Source organism: Onychomys torridus, chromosome 2 (assembly GCF_903995425.1).
Source record: "Onychomys torridus chromosome 2, mOncTor1.1, whole genome shotgun sequence".
NCBI classification, from domain to species: Eukaryota; Metazoa; Chordata; class Mammalia; order Rodentia; family Cricetidae; genus Onychomys; species Onychomys torridus.
Genome location: NC_050444.1, coordinates 33,235,911 through 33,258,459, shown reverse-complemented (window position 1 = coordinate 33,258,459; position 22,549 = coordinate 33,235,911). Strand labels below are relative to the sequence as shown.

Sequence of the window (22,549 nt, the reverse complement as noted above, 5' to 3'; positions counted from 1 at the left end):
ATTTCAACGCTTTAAACAGCGCACACAGATTTCTATGGCTTTCATTATAAGCTTGTTTTGTTTTCATATGTAACAATCAAGAACATAAATGTTTGCACTGATATTCTGTAACTCTCTCTAGTCTTTAGAAGAGAAAATGAAAGATAAAAACAGCAAAGACGATAGGGCAGCGTTCAGACTTGAATCCCAGTCAGAAAGAATGAGTCTTTAATTATAGCTGCCGCATGTAATTGTTGTAATTGGCCAAATCCTTTAACCTCATGCTTCCTTCTCAGGTACAAAAATGTTATTTTAAATGCTGGAAAACTGGAATTGAGGATATATCTCAGCAGCAGAACACTTGTGTACCATATCAAGGTCCTGGGTTTGGTGCCCAGTACTGCCAACCAGTATCATCCATCCTCCCACCCACCTACCCACACACCCTCCCATCCATCCGTCCGTTCATCCGTCCGTCCGTCCGTCAGTCCGTCCAGGAAATAAGGAAATACTATCAGAGGAAAATAGGGAACACTATGATAACGTTCTACTCATGTCTCAAGTAATATGGAATTAGGAACGTATAAAATTAAAACACAGACTGGGCTTAGTTTGTGGAAGAAATCAATTTACAGAAACCCTTAAAATATGACAATTCATATTCAGAAGGCATGCTGAGTACCCTAGATATAAGAGGGATACTGTTGGGAGAGTGAAATGATACTACATATGTAAAAAAACCTACTGCATTTCTACCATCAGAGCTAGTATACAGTAAATCCAATATAACACAAAGCTGTACAGAAAGCAAAAAACCTGTGGGGTTACATAGTTCAATGCTAAAGAGGCCTGGGGTTAATACCCAACTATACGCACATGCACACGCACGCTCTCTCTCTCTCTCTCTCTCTCTCTCTCTCTCTCTCTCTCTCTCTCTCTCATTAAAAACAAAAACAAAACAAAAAAACCAGATCCTTCTCAGCTTCAAAATTCATTTTTCTCCTACCCACCCACCTCTGTTATGTGGTGATATTGTGTTCCCCAAAATATTGTGCACCCTGATAAACTTAACTGGGGTCAGAGAACAGAACAGCCACTAGATATAGAGGCCAGAAAATTAAACGCCTTTAATCCTAGCATTCCAGAAACAAAGATCCTCTGGATCTTTGGGAGTTTAAAGCCACACTGGAAACAGCCAGGCATGGTGACTTACTCCTTTAATCCCAGGAAGTGATGGCAGGGGGCAGAAAGGTACATAAGGTGTGAAAACCAGGGACTGCCTGGTTAAGCTTTCAGGCTTTTGAGCAACAGTTCAGCTGAGATCTATTCGGATGAGGACCCAGAGATTCCAGTCTGAGGGAACAGGATCAGCTGAGGAACTGAGCGGGTGAGGAAACTGTGGCTTGTTCTGCTTCTCTGATCTTCCAGTATTCACCCCAATAACTGGCCTCAGATTTGATTTTATTAATAAGAACTTTTAAGATTCATGCTACACTAGACTCCCCAGAGTGATAACCCAAGGAAACCATTTCCTGGTGCTCCTTCATTTTGTTTATGTAACAAATTTTAGGACCGATAAACACAACCAATTTACACATGACATAAAAAGTAGAGTTTTAAATAACAGCAAAGCAAACATATCATTAATCATATAGTATCTGCGTGATATAGGTCAATGACATGATTTCAAATATTGTATGATAAATTTTTAATCTTTGCTAATTAAAAAAGTAATATATGCTTATTGAATTTTAAAAATATTAAATAAAAATTCAGGAATAAACTACTGTTACATTTTTGGGGTGTATTTTATTACTTTGCAGTTTGCTATATCACTGATGATAAGAAATAGAAATAGTGTTTTTATGATATGCACACTTAAATTACACAATTTTTCAGTTTTATTAATAATTACTGTGCATGTGCACCGTGTGTGGGTATGGGTATGCATGCCATGGTGTGGGTGATTGATGGTCAGGGGACAACTTTGTGGACGTGGTTCTCACCTCCCACCCTCATCCAAATTCTGAAGATCAAACTCAGGTTCCCAGGCTTGTTTGGCAAACACCTTTAGTGGCTGAGCCATTTCACCAGTCCCAGACCTACATACGGAACTATCAGTGCTTAGATTCTGATCATTGGCATACGCCTTGGAGTAAGGATGTAATGGGAGATGTAAACTTTTCTCCACTGAGTCTCAACTCTTGAACTTCTGTAGCTATTACTCTTTTGAAAATTAATGGTTTGAATTTGGTATTTTACACATATTCTGGCTTCTGATAAAAGAGATAGATATCTACTCTATTCCAGAGGAAGAGCTGGCTTTTGTGGACCAAGACAAGCAGTACACAAATGTTGTCTTTATTGGGGGCATGGGTGGTTCTTTAGACAGAGATCTCACCAGGCTATCCAGAGTGGTCCTGAACTGGTGGGCTGATCTTCCTACCTTAGCCTCCTGAGCTAGAGTAGCTAGGACTATAGTATGTACCACTGCACCCAGCCAATAAAGGCCTTTCTACAGAATTTTCCAAGATAATTCTGAATTTTTACTATACAAAATTTCTATCTTACAAACGAACTACAAATAATAAAGTGATAGCATTTTTTAATGTGTCACCCTTCTCTATTGTTGACATTTGCAGTTTGCAACTCATTCTTCCAACTGGAGATGCTTCATTAAAAAAAGAGTACAATTTGTTCCATGGAACTCTCTTCCTATCTTTGTTCTTTCTCCAGTACTACAGTATGGGGTGTTTTATTTACCATGTCTAAAGTGTGGTATGCACAGTTCTCCATTCTTAGTTTCCTGTGCTGCGGTCTGAAGGTAGAGCACACGCTCAGCACAGAAAAGATGGCCCAGACCCACCTGCAATACCAGTATTCCAGAGACTAGGGCTAGCCTGAGCTACATCAAAACTAATCAATCAATCAACAAATAGGAACATGAAAAACACACAAGGATTGTTTTAAGAAAAAAGAAAGCTTTATAAATTACACAACAGTAAGTGTGTGATGACACACTAAGGTTAAAAAATGATTAAGCAAATGCACGGAATAAGATCTTTTTACTGTATTTACCTAATGCTGTAACAGAATACAATAAAGTAGGAAAATAATTTTTAAGTGAGTACATCCTCCTACACTATAAGAAAGAAGACCTTTAAAAATCCAATACTTGGGGCTGGAGAGATGGCTCAGAGGTTAAGAGCATACATAGGCTGGGCTTCCAGAGGTCCTGAGTTCAATTCCCAGCATCCACATGGTGGCTCACAACCATCTATAATGGGATCTGGCACCCTCTTCTGGCCTGCATGGACACATGCAGGCAGAATACTGTGTACAAAATAAATATTTTTTTTAAAAAATCCAATACTTACTGCGTGATTGAATTTTGAACGCTCTTCTCATTTAAAGTCATTCCAGGAGGTGGGTCATTTTGCAAAGCCAACAGTTCTTTTTGTAGTCGTTTCTAGAAAATATCAATAGTAATTTGTACTTTTATCATCTTTCCTCTATACACTCTCAAACCAGTGATTAAATTTCCTCCCAATGCTTGACCTCTTTCTTCACAGGGCCCTTCAATCACTATGTAACAGCTGGACTTAACCCTTTAACTGTGGTCTGCCCTACAAGTTACAAGCAGCGTCGGAGTATTCAGCCTCACAATGCTGATGTACGCAGCTCTGCAGGGCAGCCAGGTTCCCACAGTACAGCCTTTCTTCACAGCTCTGTCACTGGGGATGCAGAGCTTCAGAGGTGGCGGCTAGAGACCTACTACTCAGAAAGCTTCCTTTGCTGCACTGTAACAACCACAGTGCTCTGGACCTATGGAGACAGAGCAGCTCTCCAGGGGAATCATGAGAGCAACTTAGTACACAAATGCCTTCTGAAAAACATTTTTTTAAAGATTTATTTATTTATCATGTACACAGAAGAGGGTGCCAGATCTCATTACAGATGGTTGTGAGCCATCATATGGGTGATGGGAATTGAACTCAGGACTTCTAGAAAAGCAGTCGGTGCACTTAACCTCTGAGCCATCTCTCCAGCCCTAAGGATATATATATATTTTATATATATATTATATATATATTATATATAATATATATATTGTTTTGTTTTGTTTTTGTTTTGTTTTTCGAGACAGGGTTTCTCTGTGTAGTTTTGCGCCTTTCCTGGAACTCATTTCATAGTCCAGGCTGGCCTCAAACTCACAGAGATCCGCCTGGCTCTGCCTCCCGAGTGCTGGGATTAAAGGCGTATGCCACCACTACCCGCTGAAAAACATTTTAAATTCAATCCATAACCTGACCCTGCACTTCTCTTCTGAGACAGGATTACGTGACCATGACTCACTCTCTTACTGGCTGTTCCCACTGTCCCCACACTGGATTTCTAACTGGCCCTATGTTTTGCACTTCTGGCTTGTGCAACTCCACCTCTTCCCCTTGTTGTCACCAGTAGACACCCTTTTCAGTCACAGCAGAACTGTCAGGGTATGGAGAGAGTACCAGACTGGCAGGGCCAAGGCTCTGTGCTTAATCCTCAACACTACAAAAAACGTAATGACTGTCATTCAAGTTGTAGGCAAGATTCTAAAGATCCTTTTAAATCACATTTTATTATTTTATTTGGGCTGAAACCCTAACTCTGGTCCTCTGGATGATCAGCGAGTGTTCCATCTCTCCAGCCCCACATTACTTATTTAAATGTATGTGTGAGTGCACATATGTGGCAGTCAGAGGACAACTTGGGGCATCATTTCTCCGTCTACCATGTGGGGTCATGGAGACGGAGCTCAGGTTGCCAAGACTTGGTGACTGAGCACCTTTATTCACTGAGCCATCTCATTGGCTTTTAATTTCCAATTCTTTGATTTTTGTTTGTATTGTTTTATGTGTATGAATTCTTGCCTACATATAGGTATGTATACCATACCATCACGCATGCCCAGTGCCCTCAGAGTCAGAAGGTGGCATCCAAAACCCTGAAACTGTAATTAGAGATGATTGTGAGCCACAATGTTGGTGCCAGGAACTGAATCAGTTAGGAGCAACCCGTACTCTTAACTGCTGAGCCACCCCCCCAGCCCCTAAGCGCTAATTCTTTGAGGAAAAAAAAAATGAGTTCTTATTTATAACTCAAATGGGTTTTATGCTTTAAAAAATGGTCTTTCAGTCAAGTGTGGTGATACACTCGAGGTAGGATTTACAAATTTGCAGTTAGCCTGGGCTATATAGTGAAAAACTACCTTGGATGGGGGTTGGGGGGCACCAGAGAGGGACGGAGGGAGGGTTGGAGGAAGGAACAGACAGAGTGGAGAGGGAGAGGAGAGAGCTCCAAATGATGGGACCCTCTCTGGAGTATCTCAGAGAAGCCTTATTTCAGTGACCACGTTTTTGAGGAACAGTACTGTGGAAGTCCTCCACACCTGGAAGACTTTACAAAAACAGAAAAGATGCTATAACCTAATTAATCCTGTTCCATGCCCATTCAAACATAAACTCACAGCGGGGGGGTGAGACAAATGTGAATGCACCAAATGCAGCCCGCGCGTAATCAAGAAAGGAGACTAGCTGATAAATACAAAGACTAAGGTTTTCAAGTCTCGGTTGTCAAAAATAAATGCAGAACTCTTCCTGAAGCCTAACACTGTGCCCCCTCAACATGCTTACTGGGTGTAACTGGATCTATCAACAAGGACTCCTGAGGTACTGGTGAGGTTTGTAAACTCATCTGCCTCACTCTAAACAGCTTGACATTCTTGTTCTTTGTTTTTTAAGTTGCCATATGTTTACTGTTAGTAATTTGTGAAGTCTAGAGAAATCACAAACACTGCATTGTCATCAAAGGGGAAGCACAGGCAGGTCTCTGTCTGACCACATTTTGAGCAACAGTGTTAGCAGACTACCTTCTTATTACAGTAACCAGGCTTTGCCTCGTTAGTTTCTGACAACTTCTTCCAATGTATGTGCTTGGATACTAGCTCCAGATTTTTGCTGTTTCACCTAGCAGGATGACAGGCTCTTCAATTACCTATGGCTATTAACATGAACATTACTCTTCAGAAGAAGACTAAAAAGTACAGCAAGAAAAACCCGCTCCGTTTTAAGTATCAGTTTATATCACAACCTAAAAAGCTCTTTCATTTCTAAAGTGGCTCCACTTTTATATTAATCCATGTTTCTAAGGATTCATTTGCTCTTTATGTTTCAATCTGCCTGCTGTGTATGCACCCATGTGTATGCCAGTGACCACAGAGGCCAGAAGATGTTGGATTTCCTGGAACTGGAGTTACAAGCACTTGTGAGTTACCAGAAGTGAGAGCTAGGATCTGAGCTCTAGCCCTCTGAAAGCTCAGCTAGTGCTCTTAACTAGCGAACCACGTCTCCAGCCCCACATCCATTCACTTTTTATGTCGCAACATATGTTAAATCTAAGGCATAAAACCAGAACAGAGTGAGTCCTGAATTGACACTGGATACAATAATACAGCAGCTGTCAAAAGTGACGAAACCCTTGGCTTACTTTCAAAAGAGGAAATTGACAATAAATATGTACAACAAAACAAAAAATAAACAAAGTAACAAACTTCTATATGGTATATAAAACTGGAATGAATTAAAGGAATAGAGAGGCTTTACATCTTATTTTATCTCAAACTGAAACCTTGAAAAGGTGTTTTTTGTTGTTACTGTTGTTTTTGTTGGGAAGCTATTTTAAAGAGTAGAAAGAGTAGAGAAATACAAACAAAAGAAAGGAAGACATTCAAAATGAAGGATTAGCTGTATATGGTGGCCTGTGCCTTTAATCTCAGCAACTGTAAAGCAGATCTCTGTGAGTCTGAAACCAACCTGGTCTATATTGCTAGTTCTAATGCAGCCAAAGTTACATAGTGGGCCCTATCTTTCTAAAAAAGGAAGAAAAAAAAAAGAGTATGTGGTGCTGGAGAGATGACTCAGTGGTTAAGAGCACTGGCTGTTCTTCCAGAGGTCCCCCTCACCCCCACCCCGAGCTAAATCCCCAACCCAGAAGTGATTTTTAACAATAGCCTAGAAATGAAAGAATTTTACCTTATTTTAGCATAAAGCAAAACTCAACACAAATGAAACAGTTCCTTTCCACTGAATTCTGAGTACATCTTCCACAGACCTTTAATTTCTAACAGTTATTGTTATCTTTTCCTCTCTAAGAAAAGGGAAAGCCCGCAACAAAGGTCTTCATTCTTTAAACTAACACTTGTTCTACATTCTGGAAAGGATCCAGAAAGTGAGAGGTCTGACAATTGTGGTTCTCCAAGAGCCCTCAGCATAGTGGGGACCTGTGAGCCCAACACACACCGTGATTGAGGCAAGATGACCGACTGTACATTCTACGACTCTACTGAAACAGATGTGTGAGGGTAAGTAGTTCTCCATGCCCAAAAGTACAGCAGAAAACTGCTATACACTGAAAGCCAAAGGCAGAAATGTGTCAAAGGATAAGCTGGCTTCCACTTCCAGCACTCCAGTAGGGTGGATACCCTGGGTAACTCTAGAAAACAAGACAAAGTGAATACAGTAACTCTGAAACCCAAGAATCCAGACTACACTTACAAGGCTGCCTTCAACAAAGCTGAACATGTCGTTTTTACAACAACACATCCAACAATGGGAGGAAGGGGAGAGAATACAGCACTAAATAAAGCTTATCTATTGATAGTTACTTCACTCCAAGTGAAAATGAAAGGGTTAAAAAAAAAAAAAAAAAACCAATTCACTTAAACATAAAAGCATGAAGGATACAATGGTGCACACCTTTGTTCCCAGCACTCAAGAAGGCACAGGCAGGTGGATCTTTGTGGGTTTGAGGTAGCCTGGTCTATGTACAGAGTTCCGGTACAGGCAGGGCTACATAGTATGACCCTCAATCACAAATAAAAATCAATAGAGGCTGGAGAGGTGGCTCAGCAGTTATAAGCATTTTTTCTTCCAGAGGACCTAGGTTCACTTCCCAGCACTCACATGACAGCTCACAACCATCTGTAACTCCAGCTCCCTCAGTGGGCACCAGGCAGGCACATGGTACACAGACACACACAGAAGCAAAATCTCATACACAGAAAAATGAATTAACTCTAATAAATAAATAAATAAATAAATAAATCAGAAACCATGAAAATGTTTCTAAAATAAAATTATGAGCAGAGTGGAGTTATTTACCATTTTAAAAACTGTCTTTAATGTCTAGCTCAAAAGACACCTAGATCCACAAAGATGTCTGCCAGGGAGCTATCCAAACTGCCTCACAAAGTTGTAATGAATAGATAACACAGGATCAAGGGATTATTCTGCTCATATTCTGTATTAAAGATTAACAATGTAAAAAAATAAACCAAGAAATTGCAAAGGAGACCACAGAGGAGTGCAGGTGTCTAAGAGAACTACCGCCCAAGAACGAACTTACAGTGTCCCCTTCCTCAAGCCAAGACCCCAGCAACACTGAGACCCGCAGAGACCAACCACTCCTTTCCACTCCCCAACAGAAGCACCACGGGGACCTGTCAGACAGAGGGACCCAAGAACTCCACCTCCCAACTCAGCGTAGCTGTGCCAACGATTTGCTCAATAACTGTGATACTCTCAACCCTGGCCAGAGAAACTTATTTTTGCAGCGGGCAATAATCAATACAGAGACCCATAACTGGGCAAAGTGTTGAGAATAAGGGATTCTAAGTGCTCAGCCCTAAATGGGATATATCCATCAATTCCTTTCCCTCAGGGCTCATGGACCATCACAGCAGAGGGGACAGAGAGAATGCAGGAGCCAAAGCATGAGGAGAAATGTTATGAGATGCTATCTTCCAGACATGACATGGCCGCTGCACTCATGAGCCCACAGCAACTGTGACTGCCTAAGACCAAGCCAGTCACATTACAGGATGGACAAGAGAGGTCCATGAGGCCCCACTCCCTAGCAGAGGGGTCACTGGCAGCTGACGGCTACTGCAGAGAGGGAAAACCACTTGACTCTGGTGACGTGGCTACTGGCAGATTACCCACAATCAAGTGCATGGTCTCAAGACCTATGTGCATAAAGTGGGTGGGGCTATAGCATAAAGAAAGAACACATTTAAAAATGATTTATTTTTAAAAAATAACATGGCCATGAATGGTAGTACACACTTGCAGTCCCAACACTTGGGAGTTAAGAGAAAAAGGATCAGGGGTTCAACCCTATAGTGAGTTCTAGGCCAGCCTGAACCCAAAACTTGGAGCTAGAGACACAGCTCAGCAGTTAAGATTTGCTGCTTTTACAGAGGACAGATTGTGGTCCCTAGTGTTTCTGTTGGGCAGCTCACAACTGCCTGGAACTCCAGTTCCATGGGATCTGAAGTTTCTTCTGGCCTCCCTAGGCAGATACAAACATATACACATGAATAAAAAAATTAATACTCAAATTAAAATAAATACTTTCTATAGGTGATGGAACATACCTTTAATCCAGCACTCAAAAGGCAAAGGCAGGTAGATGTCCAAGTCTGAGACCAGCCTGGTCTACAGAGCGAGTTCCAGGATAGCCAGGGCTACACAGAAAGACCCTGTTTCAAACAAACAAACAAACGGGCTGGAGAGATGGCTCAGAGGTTAAGAGCACCGGCTGCTCTTCCAGAGGACCTAGGTTCCACTCCCAGCACCCACACAGCAGCTCACAACTGTCTCTAACTCCTGTTCCACACAGACACATATGCAGGCAGAACACCAACGCACATGAAATAAATAATAAATCTATGTAAAAAGAAGAAAAAGAACTACCTAAAGAGTCAAGAGCATCTCCACAATGAATGCCAGGGCAACCGAGTCACAATCTGGGGACTTGTAAATTTCCCAGCTGACTTCAAAGTGAGAGTAAAGCTGAAAACAGCTGATTTGAATTGTGTGGGCCAACTTGAAAAACAAAACAAAACCCAGCACACACCAAACAGAGAAAGTCACTGAACTGCAAGAGAAACAGAAACAAGGAACTTGGGTGTAGTAGCACAGATCTCACCAGTTAGAATCTGGCTTACACTGCCAACTCAAAGGAGGACTGAAACCTAAAACACAGACAGTTTACAGTGTTCACGTAGCTTAGCAAACAGCGAAGCAGTCATACAGAACTCAGGCCTCCAGAGGAAAGAGTGGTCTATATGATCCCCACCACCTTTGCATCAGCCAACCACCAGGAAACCTTCATTTTCTGTGTTTCTCTTTAAAGATCCCTTATTGGACTGAACACACGGTTCATCAGTAGGGCACTTGCCTAGCATGTATGAAGCCCTACACACAATGCCCAGCACCACATACAATAAACAAACCTATGCACAGATGTCACTTCTTTACTACACACTGTTAACTCATTAGCGTCGACCTCACAACCACAGCACTAAATCCATGCTTGAGTGAACCTTCTCCACACAGCATTTCTCTAAGGCACATGACAGCATTCATGAACTCAGGACCCTAAAAAGCACCTCAGTACTATGCTTGTGGCTAATTAAACAGAGAAATAATCAACAAAAAGCACAAAAAATGCCAAACACAGGGCACCAAACGGACCCCAGAAAGGATACTCACTTGCAGTCAGCAGAACCTTGTCTCAACTGACTTTCAGTGTGTGCTCAGGGGAACATACCCTCACTGTTTTGCAAATGTGACCCAAAAACAATTAGGGTTTCAGATAAATTTAAACCAGTAGGTGAAGTCAAATACAGAGTTCTTACTAATGAAGATCCAGCACCATTCCCCTTTCAAAGTCTAGTACCTAATTCCTAGTAGCCCTTCCTTAATGTAATGCAAAGTAAGCTTAATTTCTACATTTTATTTCCACAACTTTTTTAAACTTTAAAAAAGTATCTTATGGAAGAGCCCTTCATAGAATGTAACTACAGTTTAAAGAAAATGCCAATTTATATCTGGGACAGTCAACCTATAAGATGTTTGTCTTACAGCACTTTAAGCCTAATTCCAGTATACCTCTTAATGATAATGAAGATTGACATAGAAACACATGAGTCTAAGTCAGCTTGTTAGGACTAAATGTTTTATAGGGCTACGATATAAATCCTCATCTGCAGACAGCTCCCCACTTACCAGCTTGATACTATCAAACCATGGATGGACTTTCAAGTCTGCACATATTCAACTTCAAAAGGAAAATAAGCTGCCATGTGAACATGCCTCATACACCACAGTCAAAAGGAGCTTTAAATTAATCAAAGACCTAATGTGTGAGCCACAATTCTTAGAAAATATAAATGTAGCCAGGGTGGTGGCACTCGCCTCTAATCCCAGTACTTGTGAGGCAGAGGCAGGCTGATCTGTGAGTTTAAGACCAGCCTGGTGTATACATGGTGAACACACACAAACTCTAACAGGGCTGGAGAGATGGTTCAGAGGCAAGAATGCCTGTTGAAGATTCTAGTTTGGGTCTTAAGTACCATATCAAGTGACTCATATGGCCTGTAACTCCAGCTCCAATGGATCAAACATGTCCTGTGCAGGCTTCCAGTCAACTGCACTCACATGCACACACACCACACACATATAATTAAAAGTAAAGTTCAGGGTGGTGGCCCATGCCTTTTATCCTAGCAGGGTTTTTTGCTGTTGTTGTTGTTTTGAGATAGGGTTTCTCTCTGTATCCTTGACTGTCCTAAACTCACTCTGTAGACCAGACTAGCCTCAAACTGCCTGGCTTTAATTCCAGCACTTAACATCAGAAAGGCAGATCTCTGTGAGTTCTAGGCAAGCTTGGTCTACACAGCAAGTTCCAGGCCAGCCAGAGAGGGCTACAGAGTAAGAACCTGTCTCAGGGATTGGAGATTTGACCCTGGGTTTGGTCCTCAGCTCTAAGAAAAAAAAGAAAAGAACCTGTCTCAAACAAATAAGTAAATAAATTATTTAATAAAACCTCTTACGACTTGACAATAGAGACAATATCTTAAATGGAAAATGGATTTGAACAGACACTTCAAAGAAATCATACAAATGGCCAATAAATAAGATGTTCAATATCATTAATCATTGATAAATATAAATTTAAAAATCACAATGAAAGCCAGGTGGTGGTGGCACACACCTTTAAATTCCAGCACTCAGGAGGCAAAGGCATACAGTATTTGAAAATGTTATGCAATCTGTATAAGGATTTCATCAAGAATTTTGGTACCCTGAATTGAGGACCTATCCCCACATGGACACCAAGCAAACAGCTGTATTAGGTCATCTTACAACTGTGTGGCACACAGCTCCTCAAACCCTTGCAATCTCTGAAGTATCTTCTTACATGTTAGTGACATGCTGGGGGCTCTAAGCTATCCCGAGAAGGAAGACTATTTAACAAAGGATCCAATCAAGGAAATGATAAGGTTAGAATTTTGAGGGCCCACCCTCCCAATCTATAGCAAGAGGCTAAAGTGGAGATGATCACCAGTAACCAATGACTACATCATATCATGCCCCTTAGCAAAACCTCAAAACTCCACAAGAGGCCGGGCAGTGGTGGCGCACGCCTGAAATCCCAGCACTGGGGAGGCAGAGGCAGGTGGAGCTCTGAGTTCAAGGCCAGCCTGGTCTACAGAGCTAGTCCAGGACAGGCTCCAAAGCTACAAAGAAATCCTGTCTCGAAAAACCAAACAAAGAAAAAAGAAAACACAAAACAAAACAACCCTCATAGTCAGGTATGATGGCTCATGTCTGTAATATTAGTACTTAAGAGGCTAAGAGAACTGTCAATAATAAAGTCAAAAATTCCTTCACAATACACAACCAATCATGTACACTATCTTGTTGGAGTACTGTGAGCCAATGCAGGAATATTATTGAAAGGTGGGAGGAGAGCAAGTTAGCTGAGAATCTCTAATTTGGAGGCTAGTCAGACAGAATTTGGGAGCAACCTGGGACACTCTCCTTGCAACTCGTATCTAAGTAGGGAGCAGTCTTGAAGGACCTGTACTAACTCTGGTCAGAATATGAACTGGATTGTACTGTAGGGCATCCAGCTGGTATCAGATAAATGCTTTATGGAGGAAATAAAATCAGAAATAAAGCATCAAGTGTTATGAGTACAGAGCATTTCAAGAAGTTTTCTGGCCGGGCAGTAGTGGCGCATGCCTGTAATCCCAGCACTTGGGAGGCAGAGGCAGAGCCAGGCGGATCACTGTGAGTTCAAGGCCAGCCTGGGCTACCAAGTGAGTTCCAGGAAAGGCGCAAAGCTACACAGGGAAACCTTGTCTCAAAAAAATAAAAAATAAAAAAATAAAAAATAAATAAAAACAAAAACAAACAAACCAAAAAAGCAAAAAAAGTTTTCTCTATAGACTACAAAGTTAAAATAACTCCACTCTTCAATGCACATCTGAAACAAGTTAAAATATGCATGTATACAAAAACTGTGGAGAGAATGATCATAGCAGCATTGTTTACCACAATATGGGAATAGTCAGAATTATCAATTGATGAATGGAAACAGGAAACAAAATCAACTTGACAAATGGATCAATAAACCCCTTACAACCATAAAATGGACTATTATTTGCCCCACCCTCCCTGAGAGTACTGACAAGATCTTCTCCACAGAGAAAGTCAAAGCATGCAGAGCTTCCATCTCTAAAAACTGAGAAGAGAATAGAGATTTCTTGAGGTGGGGGGGACATGGGAGTTGATGGAAATATGAGAAACAGTATTCGTGGCGGTGGACATGGACATATCACAAGCCTTGCAATATACACTTTGTAACAAATGAATTCCTGAATTAACTAATTAATTTTGGAGGGGCAGTGCTACATATAGAACAAACTTCTTGTGCTAAGCAGAACTTTACCACTGAGCTAGAACCCAGCCCATACACTTCAATCTAAAGGAAAAAGCTGGCCTTTACAACTAGCATAGAAGGCCCGTCATCTTACTTGGCCAAACCTCAAATTATGAAGACAACTGGCTAAGAATGCACACCAATTAGAATCCATACTTCTGCCCTCCTTCCTGTGATGTGGAAATAAAGAGTCCTCATATGACACATAATCATAAAAGAAATCTGTTTTTTTTCTTCCTACTGACAGTCAACACAAAGACCAGAAATCAAAAGGAAAAACAAAATCATTGCAGGAAGAGTTTAAATCCGGAGGCCTACAACATCATAGTTAGAACTCACAAGCAAGTCAGAACTTCATGACATGAGATAGTCTCTGATTTTATCAACTATAACTGTTTATCATCCCTACTTTATGCTTAGTGGAAAAATGCTATACAGCTATTAAAATGCAAAACTAGAATCAAATCCAGCTGACTGGATTCTGGATGCTGTGCTCATTCGTGCATTCAACATTTACAGAGGGCCTCCTCTCTACCAGCCATGCAACTGCATGAAGAGGAAATGAGGAGCTAATTGATGTCCAATAAAATCATAATCCTGAGGGACTTAGCAATGTGAGAATTACTAGTGTGGGGCTGGAATGCTATTTGTACTGGGTAGTCAAAGAAAGTCTCACTGAAGAAATGCATCTAAAGGTCTGAGGGGGGGAAGGGAGCAAAGGGCTGAGGTGGGAACAGCAAGGAACCACACCACATGATAGGAACCTGAGTATCTGGGAGAGGTCAAGGCATGGTTCTCAACCTTCCTAATGCTGCAACCTGTTAATACAGTGGTGGTGACCACAACTACAAGATTATTTTGTTGCTACTTCATAACTGTAATTTCACAACTGTTATCAACTGTAATGTAATATCTGATATACAAACCCCCCTCAAAGGGGTCACATCTCACAGGCTGAGAACCACTGCCTCATCAGTCCTATCAGTCTGAACAAAATAAGGAAGACTCAAGTGGCCATCTGCCTTTTGCTAAGTCTAATGGGTTGGCAAGAACACTGTAAGGGTCCAAGAACGAGGCAGGAAACCATCAGTGAAACTGCTAATATGAAATCCAGGAAGGGAGGGTGATGATGTAATGTAGAAGAGGAGACAGTTCCAGTTCTGGATCTCTTCTGCAGGTAGAAATGACATAATTCGTAGAGGGTCTAATGATAGGGTGGGATCAATCTCAAGTCCCTAGTTCACAAATAAAGAAGTTGGCAAGTATCAACAAGGAAGAAACATGTTTGGGGAAGAGAATTCAAAAAAGCAATTTTATAGCTGGGTGTAATGGTACATGCTTGTAACCGCAGCACTTGGAGGCTTACAAGTTTGCAGCCACTCTGGGTGACATGATTAGGAGATGCCATCTCAAAGAAAACAAAAGCACTTTTATACATGTTTACCTCTTTTACTTCTGTGTCTCAACCACTACACTGCCTACTGCTGTTTGTGTACAGGCTCTCGGGCAGTAAGATAGCACCCCACTCCAGAGCCTCTGACTCCAGAGCCCATGTTCTTTATTCCTACTATCTCAGAGGCACGCAGTACTTTTTTGTGATCAAAAACCTATACTCAAAACTATCAAGTGAGGAAACTTTTAAAACACAATCAAGTCTTTTGCTGCTATTAACCATTAGCAGATAACCAATTACAGAGTGATGTAATGGACGGATCATCAAACAAGTGTTCAGTTTAGGTAAATACTAAACAAAAGCGCATCATCTGAAAGATGCCAGCTCACACTTTTAATTCTCCTTGATAAGGAAGTGTCTTTAGGGTTGGGGATTTAGCTCAGTGGTAGAGCGCTTGCCTAGTAAGCGCAAGGCCCTGGGTTCGATCCTCAGCTCAAAAAAAAAAAGTGTCTTTAAACAGTAAAATCATCATTATTTTCTCACTACACAGATAACGTACATGTAATTTGATTCATAAAGTAATTTTATTAAGAATGTTAAGGAATATTTCCTCCCCCAACCACCACCCCTTTTTGAGACAGGGGTGTAGCCCTAGCTGTCCTGGAACTGGCTATGTAGACCAGAACCCACAGAGATCTGCTTGTCTTTGTCTCTGTCTCCTGGGTGCTGGGGATTAAAAATGTATACTACCACACCAGCTACCTCTCAATTTCTTAGCGACAGAGGTTAGAAATCAATGCACTGATAAGTTCTTCTTCTCCTCTTGAACACTGAGGATAGGACAGGGACCATCAAGTACACTAGGCAAATGTGCTACCACTGAGTAGTGAATTCCTAGCTCATCTGCTTAATTCTTGACTGAAAAGCTAATGAATCATCCCAGTAACTTCCCAACAATGCCAAACTTCAAAAAATCTTCATTACCTACTAATGTACAGCATTGTGGTGATATACTGTGTACCCCAATAAATTTGCGTGAGGATCAGAGGACAGAGCCAGCCACTAGATTAGACATAGAGGTAAGGCAGTAGTGGCACACACCTTTAATCCCAGCACTTGAGATCTCATGCCTTTGCTTGGGAAGCACACACACCTTAAATCCTTGGAATACAACAGGGCAGAGAAAGGTATATAAGGTGTGAGGAAACAGGAACTCACCCTCTTCCGGCTGAGGATTTCATAGAGGTAAGAACTAGTACACCAAGCAGTGGTGGCACACGCCTGTAATCCCAGCATTCATGAGGCAGAGGCAGGTGGATCTCTGTGAGTTCGAGGCCAGCCTGGTCTACAGAGCTAGTCCAGGACAGGCTCCAAAGCTACAGAGAAACCCTGTCTCGAAAGAAAAAAAAAAAAGAACTAGTGACTGGCTGCTCTGCTTCTCTGATCTTTCAGCTTTCACCCTGATATCTGGCTCTGGGTTTTTTATTAAAAGATCATCTAAGATTCCAACAACACAGCATCACTACATTTCAGAACTTGGTTTCCAATCTGTTTCACTACTTAGTTACTATATAATTTCCCAAACTTTCCACTTCCCCAAATAAGTAGCTTACAGAAACTGCTAAGTCATAATAAAGTTACCTAACTTTTCTCTCTGTCTCTCTCTCTTTCTTTTTTTTTTTTTTTTTTTTTTGTGCTTTTCCAGACAGGGTTTCTCTGTGCAGCTTTGTGCCTTTCCTGGAACTCACTCTGTAGACCAGGCTGGTCTCAAACTCACAGAGATACGCCTGCCTCTGCCTCCCAAGTGCTGGGATTAAAGGCGTGTACCACCACAGCCTGGCTAAATTACCTGACTTTTACAAAACTGCAGTTAAGAATCCAGATGAAAAAATATAAAGGTACTTAGAAAAAAGTTTTTACAAACACATACAAGACAATGAATGAACAACCTTTTGGACTATATAATGTGAATCTAAATTTTAAAGTGTTCTTGTGTGCCAGCCAGTCAACCAACTTGCCACTAAAAAAAAACTGATTAACAGATTTTCTTGAAGTCGAATTAACCAAAGCAGAATTTGCTATTCATGAATGCTTCTTGAAGTGGCAAGTGATAGACTAATCTTTATTATACTCACAAGCTTTAAAAGATAAAAGTACTTTTTCCTGCTTTTATGGAATCATTGGGGAAGGGAGCTTGAAGGGTTACAAATCTATATACTTCCAAGACAAATATAGAAGAGATCCCATAAAACCTATGTGGCAGAATGCAAAAATAAAAAGGACATACCATCACTTTATGCTTTTGACCACTTATGTTTGTCATTTATACAGAACTCCCTCAGTTCTACACTATGCAGATTCCCTAGTCCCTTGGAACTTGCTGATACCTCTGGCTACCCTATTACTAAAGAATCCAGCAAACCTCAGACTCAGAATTCAAGTATCCCGATAGTCAATAAGCTTCACGATCCAAGATGACAATTTTCCAATTTCTGATTATGCTAAACCTTAATTATGACATCGACAAATAAGAAGGTAGCATCTTAACTGTCAGGGCAACCAGACTAGTAGGACAAGAGCCCATATGCTTCCTCTCTGAATCACTATAGCCAATAACTTGAACAAAGTGCTGGAAACAATCCAAGATAAAATCCAACTCATTGAGAGAGGATGAAAACGCAGGGCTGCCGGTGCTGGTGCATACCCTTCATTCCAGCACGTGGGAAGTAGAGGCAGAAAGATCTGTGAGCCTTGCTCTACATAGCCAGTTCCAAGACAGCCACTGCTACATGGTAAGACCCTGTCACAAAAAGAAAAAAAGGGAGGGGACACAGACAGAGAAAAGGGGGTCCACAAAGAATAACCATTTAGAGGCGACAAACATCAGCTATTATGTGCTAAATTCCTAAGTCTATACACATAAAAGGGGTCAAATCAGGAAAACATACCAGATTTTAGTAGTTCACTGCCCTACCTACTCAGTCACTTTGTCCCAATCAGGTTAAAAAAAAAAATTGTTGTTGTTGAGACACTGTCTCACTATGTAGCCCTGGATGTCCTAGAACTCACTACGTAGACCAGACTGGCCTCGAACTCACAGAGATCTGCCTGCCCTACCTTCCAAGTGCTGGGATTAAAGGTTTGTTCCACCATGGCCAGCATCAATGAAGTATAATTTAAAACTCTGATTTTTAAAAGGAATCTGAACAAAATGTCTAAATACTAAATTTGGAAAATGTTTTTGAAAGCCAAACTAAGTATTTCACCTGACAGGGCTTTAATCCCAGCACTTGGGAGACAGAGGCAGGAGGATCTCTGTGAGTTCAAGGCCAGTCTGGCCTACAGAGTGAGTTCCAGGGAAGCAAGGGCTCTTATACGGAAAAACTGTCTCTAAAAACCTTTAAAAAGGAGGAGGAGGGGCAGGAGGAGGGAGAGGAGGAGGGGGAGGAGCTCTTAGGTCTGGAGAGAAGGCCCAGACTCCGCAGTTAAACATACTTGTTCCTCTTCCAGAGGACCCAGGATCCAGTCCCAGCGCTCACACGGTGGCTCACAATTATAACTCCAGTTTCAGAGGATCTAATACCCTCTTCTGGCCTCTTGAGGTATCAGGCATGCATGTGGTATACAGATATACATGCCAGGCAAAACATGCATACACATAAAAATATATCTAAAAAAAATTTTTTTAAAGAAAGAGTTCTCTTAAAATATTATCTTATAACCTTACTTGGTGATTTCTGACTTTATTTTCAAAAGAACTAGTAGGAAAATGGGAAAGAATGCATCAAAGTATGAAATGGACCACATGGAGCTGTGTATTGATGAACCCTAGCAACAGCAGCTTCCCCACAACATGGGCACCTCCCTGATGGTTGGCACAGCTCCTGGCTAGGTGCTTCCAGATTCCAACAACATCATCTACCTTAGTATACTATCAAAAACTATTCTTGTGTATGAAAGAAAGTTGAGAAGCACTGACAGAGTACATGTCAGCCAAGCCAGGTGTAGTGGGACACACTGTAATCCTAGCACTCAGGAGACCCAGGCAGGAAGATCTCAAATTAGATGTCGGCCTGGGCTACACAGCTGAAATGAGGACAAAACACAAAGGCAAGCGGGGCAACGGTGACACGCACCTTTTATCCCCATACTTGGGAGGCAAGGGCAGGCAGATCCCTGAATGCACCCTTGTCTATAGTGAGTTCCGGGACAGCCAAACAAAAACAAAACAGATAAACAAAATAAAAAATAAAAGCAATTATAACCTCAGCTTTAAATTTATATCCTCTAGTAAGAAACTGAAGGACTGACCTAACTTGATTTTATTGGACATAAAAATTATTTCACTGCTATCAAGCGATCAAATCCCACATTACATGTGCACAGTGTGGCATGTTTTTACAATACAGCTTTGATTGCAGCTTAAGTAATCTCTTCTTCAGCAATAATAACACCCCCTGTAGTAAGATATGAAAATCTAATCTTATCTAAAAATACTTGCTGAGTTAATGTATACATTTGATCATTTAGTTATAGTGTTATGTTTAATTAAGTTACTTTGAAAAGAGCTAACTTTTGCTGTCAAATGGCCAGGAAATAAACTTTGCACACAGATACAGAAATAAAAACCACACCAAAGTGTCCTTCAAAGAGTCTGCTATGGAGCTGGATAGAAGGCTCAGTGGTTATGAGCAAGAACTATCCTTGCAGAAGACCCTGGTTTGGTTCCCAGCACCCACGTCAGGAAGCTCACAAGCACCTATTATAACTCCAGCCCTAGCAGATCAGAAATGGCCTACACAGGCACCTGCATTCACATGCACACATGCACACACCCACACAGACACACAACACACACACAATAAAAATAAACCTTCATCAAAATGCTAGTTCCCTAAAAAATTATCAGACACTCTGAAATACATACGAAGGTCAAGCTTTAACTTTAATTAAAACAGAAAGGGTCAGTTCCCCATGTTAATCAGAAGACAAAGGAATGAAAGCCTGGTGCTAGAGTCTAAGGTTGTGGTTGAGGCACAGAACACACGTAAAAAGCATTTTCCCCACTGTTGAAGGCACGGCGAAAACACCAAAAATATCAATCTCTCTTGGAAACAAACCTGCTTTTTCCAAATACTTGAAGTGTAAAAGCTAAACAGCTCTCCTGCCAAAGCCAAATACAACCCCAGGTGTGGTGGATTTTAATCTTTATTTTTAGTCTTAAATAATGCTTCTATCTTAAGACAGATCATCTTCGAGAGGTCCTAACAAACAATGTCTTAATACAGATAAAAATGTTAAAGCAATCATATAGCCCATCTGCTGTCCAACTGGTGCTCCACAGTTCCTTTTTTGGCCTCAAATGACGAAACTTCCCTAACGTCTCTGGGGAGAGTGCAAAGTATAACGTTTCCTGAAATTGTTCTTGTTTTTGCTGCACCATTTCGTGACACCTCTTCAACTAGAAATGCTCCTTGCAGTTTTATTGTTCTGCTGTCGAGGCCAAAGGGACACGCAAATGCAAACAGAGTGGCAGGGAAAGCAGGTTGAAAGACACAGTGAAAGATGGAAAGAATGCGCAAGAATGAAAAACATTTCCAGCACAGAGAAGCGCCAACAATGAGATCTTGCTTATTCTTCTAGAAACAAAAGCCAAAAATGCTTCTAAGGAAAAATGTGGTTTCTCCCTCTACTCAAGAGGATGTTAAAACTCCAAAAGGCATTCCGCTGACACTCTACAATAGTTCTGCCCTCTCTTCTATGTGCTTTAACACCGCTAGCCCTACCTGTAAATTAAACGGCAGCTATAGATAATGCAATCTCTAGAAACTACAATTGTGGTTGCCATCTTTGCCTGAAAAAAAAAAAAAATTTCCCTTAGGTTTGTAAGGGGGAAAAAGGAGTACATTAAGTTGGAAGGCAAGAAAACCACCGTCAAGTCAGATTGGTAAGGCACGGGTTAACAGGCGCCTTCTACCAAACTAAGGTTTTAAAGGTCTCGGGAAGAAGGGCAAAGGAGCCACGGCCTTACCGAGTCCGCAAGGGTGGGGCATCCTAAGGGAGAAAAAAAATTGTATTAAGAGAGCGAGTTTCTCCCGAGGCCGAGGAGCAGGCCCACGAGCTCGCACCCTGGGTGGCACAGGACGCTGGGGACACAGGCGAAGGGCGGCTTCGAAGGAGACGTGGGCTGCCGGGGAATGCCCCGGAGTGCGGAGTGCGGGCTGACAGGAGGAGGCACCCACGGGGCACGGGATGAAGATCGAAGAAGAGCAAGCAAGGGCCGGGCGATCCGAGGCCGCGCGTGGGAGGCCGAGCAGAGACCGCGGAGCGCCGTGGGCAAGCGGCCGTCCTCGGCGAGGCGCTCCCCGGCTGCCCCCAGCTCTGCCCCTATCCGGCCGCCGGGACCGCGGGCGACGGCGGCGGGCACAGCTGTTTCCACCCAGCCGGGGACCGCAGCGGGAGGGGGAGGAGGCGAGCATCTCCCCGGTGGCCGGGGAGCCCAGCAGCGGCGGTCCTCGCGCGGGGGCGCGGAGCGGAGCCCCCACCGCAGAGCGCACGCCGAACTTCGCCCTTTCTTCCCCTCGGCCGCCTTTATGCCACAACTTCGCGGCCGCCACCGTCCGCGGCCACCGGCCGACACCCCCGCTGCGCTCGCCGACCGGTGATCCCCGACGCCCCGAGGTCAGGGAACGCCGCCCGGAGCCGGGCCCCGCGGCCCCGGACGCCGCCCCCGCGCCGACGCTCGCCCCGTCTCGGCGGCCCCCACGCCCGCCCCGCTGCAGCAGCTCCGCTCACCTGCATTGACGCCATGATGAAACCATCCCCCCAAGGCCAGCGAGGCCAGAGACGCAGGGGGCGGAGCCGCCGTGCTCGCGTCACGCCGCGGGGGCCCAACATCCCGGGCACGGGGGTGGAGTCGCCGATGGGAAGGGGCCCGCGCGTCCCATTGGCTGGCGCGCGGGCGCCCGGGGGCGGGGCGGGGCGGGGCGGGGCGGGGCGCCGCGCTTGGGGTACCTCGCATCCCAGCCAGTTTACACGCTGGCCCACCCTAGGTGCAGGGCGAGGCGCTGGTTGGTTTCCACCCGCAGCAGTACGCCCGGGTCACGAAGCTGTCTGGGTCCGCGAGTTTGGGGTTCTTTTTTTTGGGGGCGGGGTGTCTCAAATCCCAGCTACAGGTGTAAGGTTTATAGTTTGTTGTTTGTTTTGTTTCTTTCTTTCTTTTTTTTTTTAAATCCCCCTTCGCCTGTCTTCCTACACCTACGGCGTTTTCACGCCTTCCTAGGCAGATAAAACTTCGCCTGGGGATGCTTTCTCGTCTTCGCTGACCCGGGAGGCATTTCCTCA

At 42.9% G+C, this 22,549-nt stretch overlaps 1 protein-coding gene across 1 annotated transcript in view; it reads right to left on the bottom strand.

Annotated features, from left to right (window-relative positions):
• Positions 1-22,080, bottom strand: part of Ube2w (ubiquitin conjugating enzyme E2 W) — a 50,585-nt gene extending 28,505 nt beyond the window's left edge. The window contains exons 1-2 of the mRNA XM_036178961.1: positions 22,001-22,080; positions 3,357-3,448 (exon numbers count right to left, since the gene is read on the bottom strand). Coding sequence (XP_036034854.1) covers positions 3,357-3,448; positions 22,001-22,015 — 107 coding nt within the window. The 5' untranslated portion in view covers positions 22,016-22,080. The remainder of the gene's footprint in view (positions 1-3,356; positions 3,449-22,000) is intronic.
• Between the last annotated feature and the right edge of the window lie 469 nt (positions 22,081-22,549).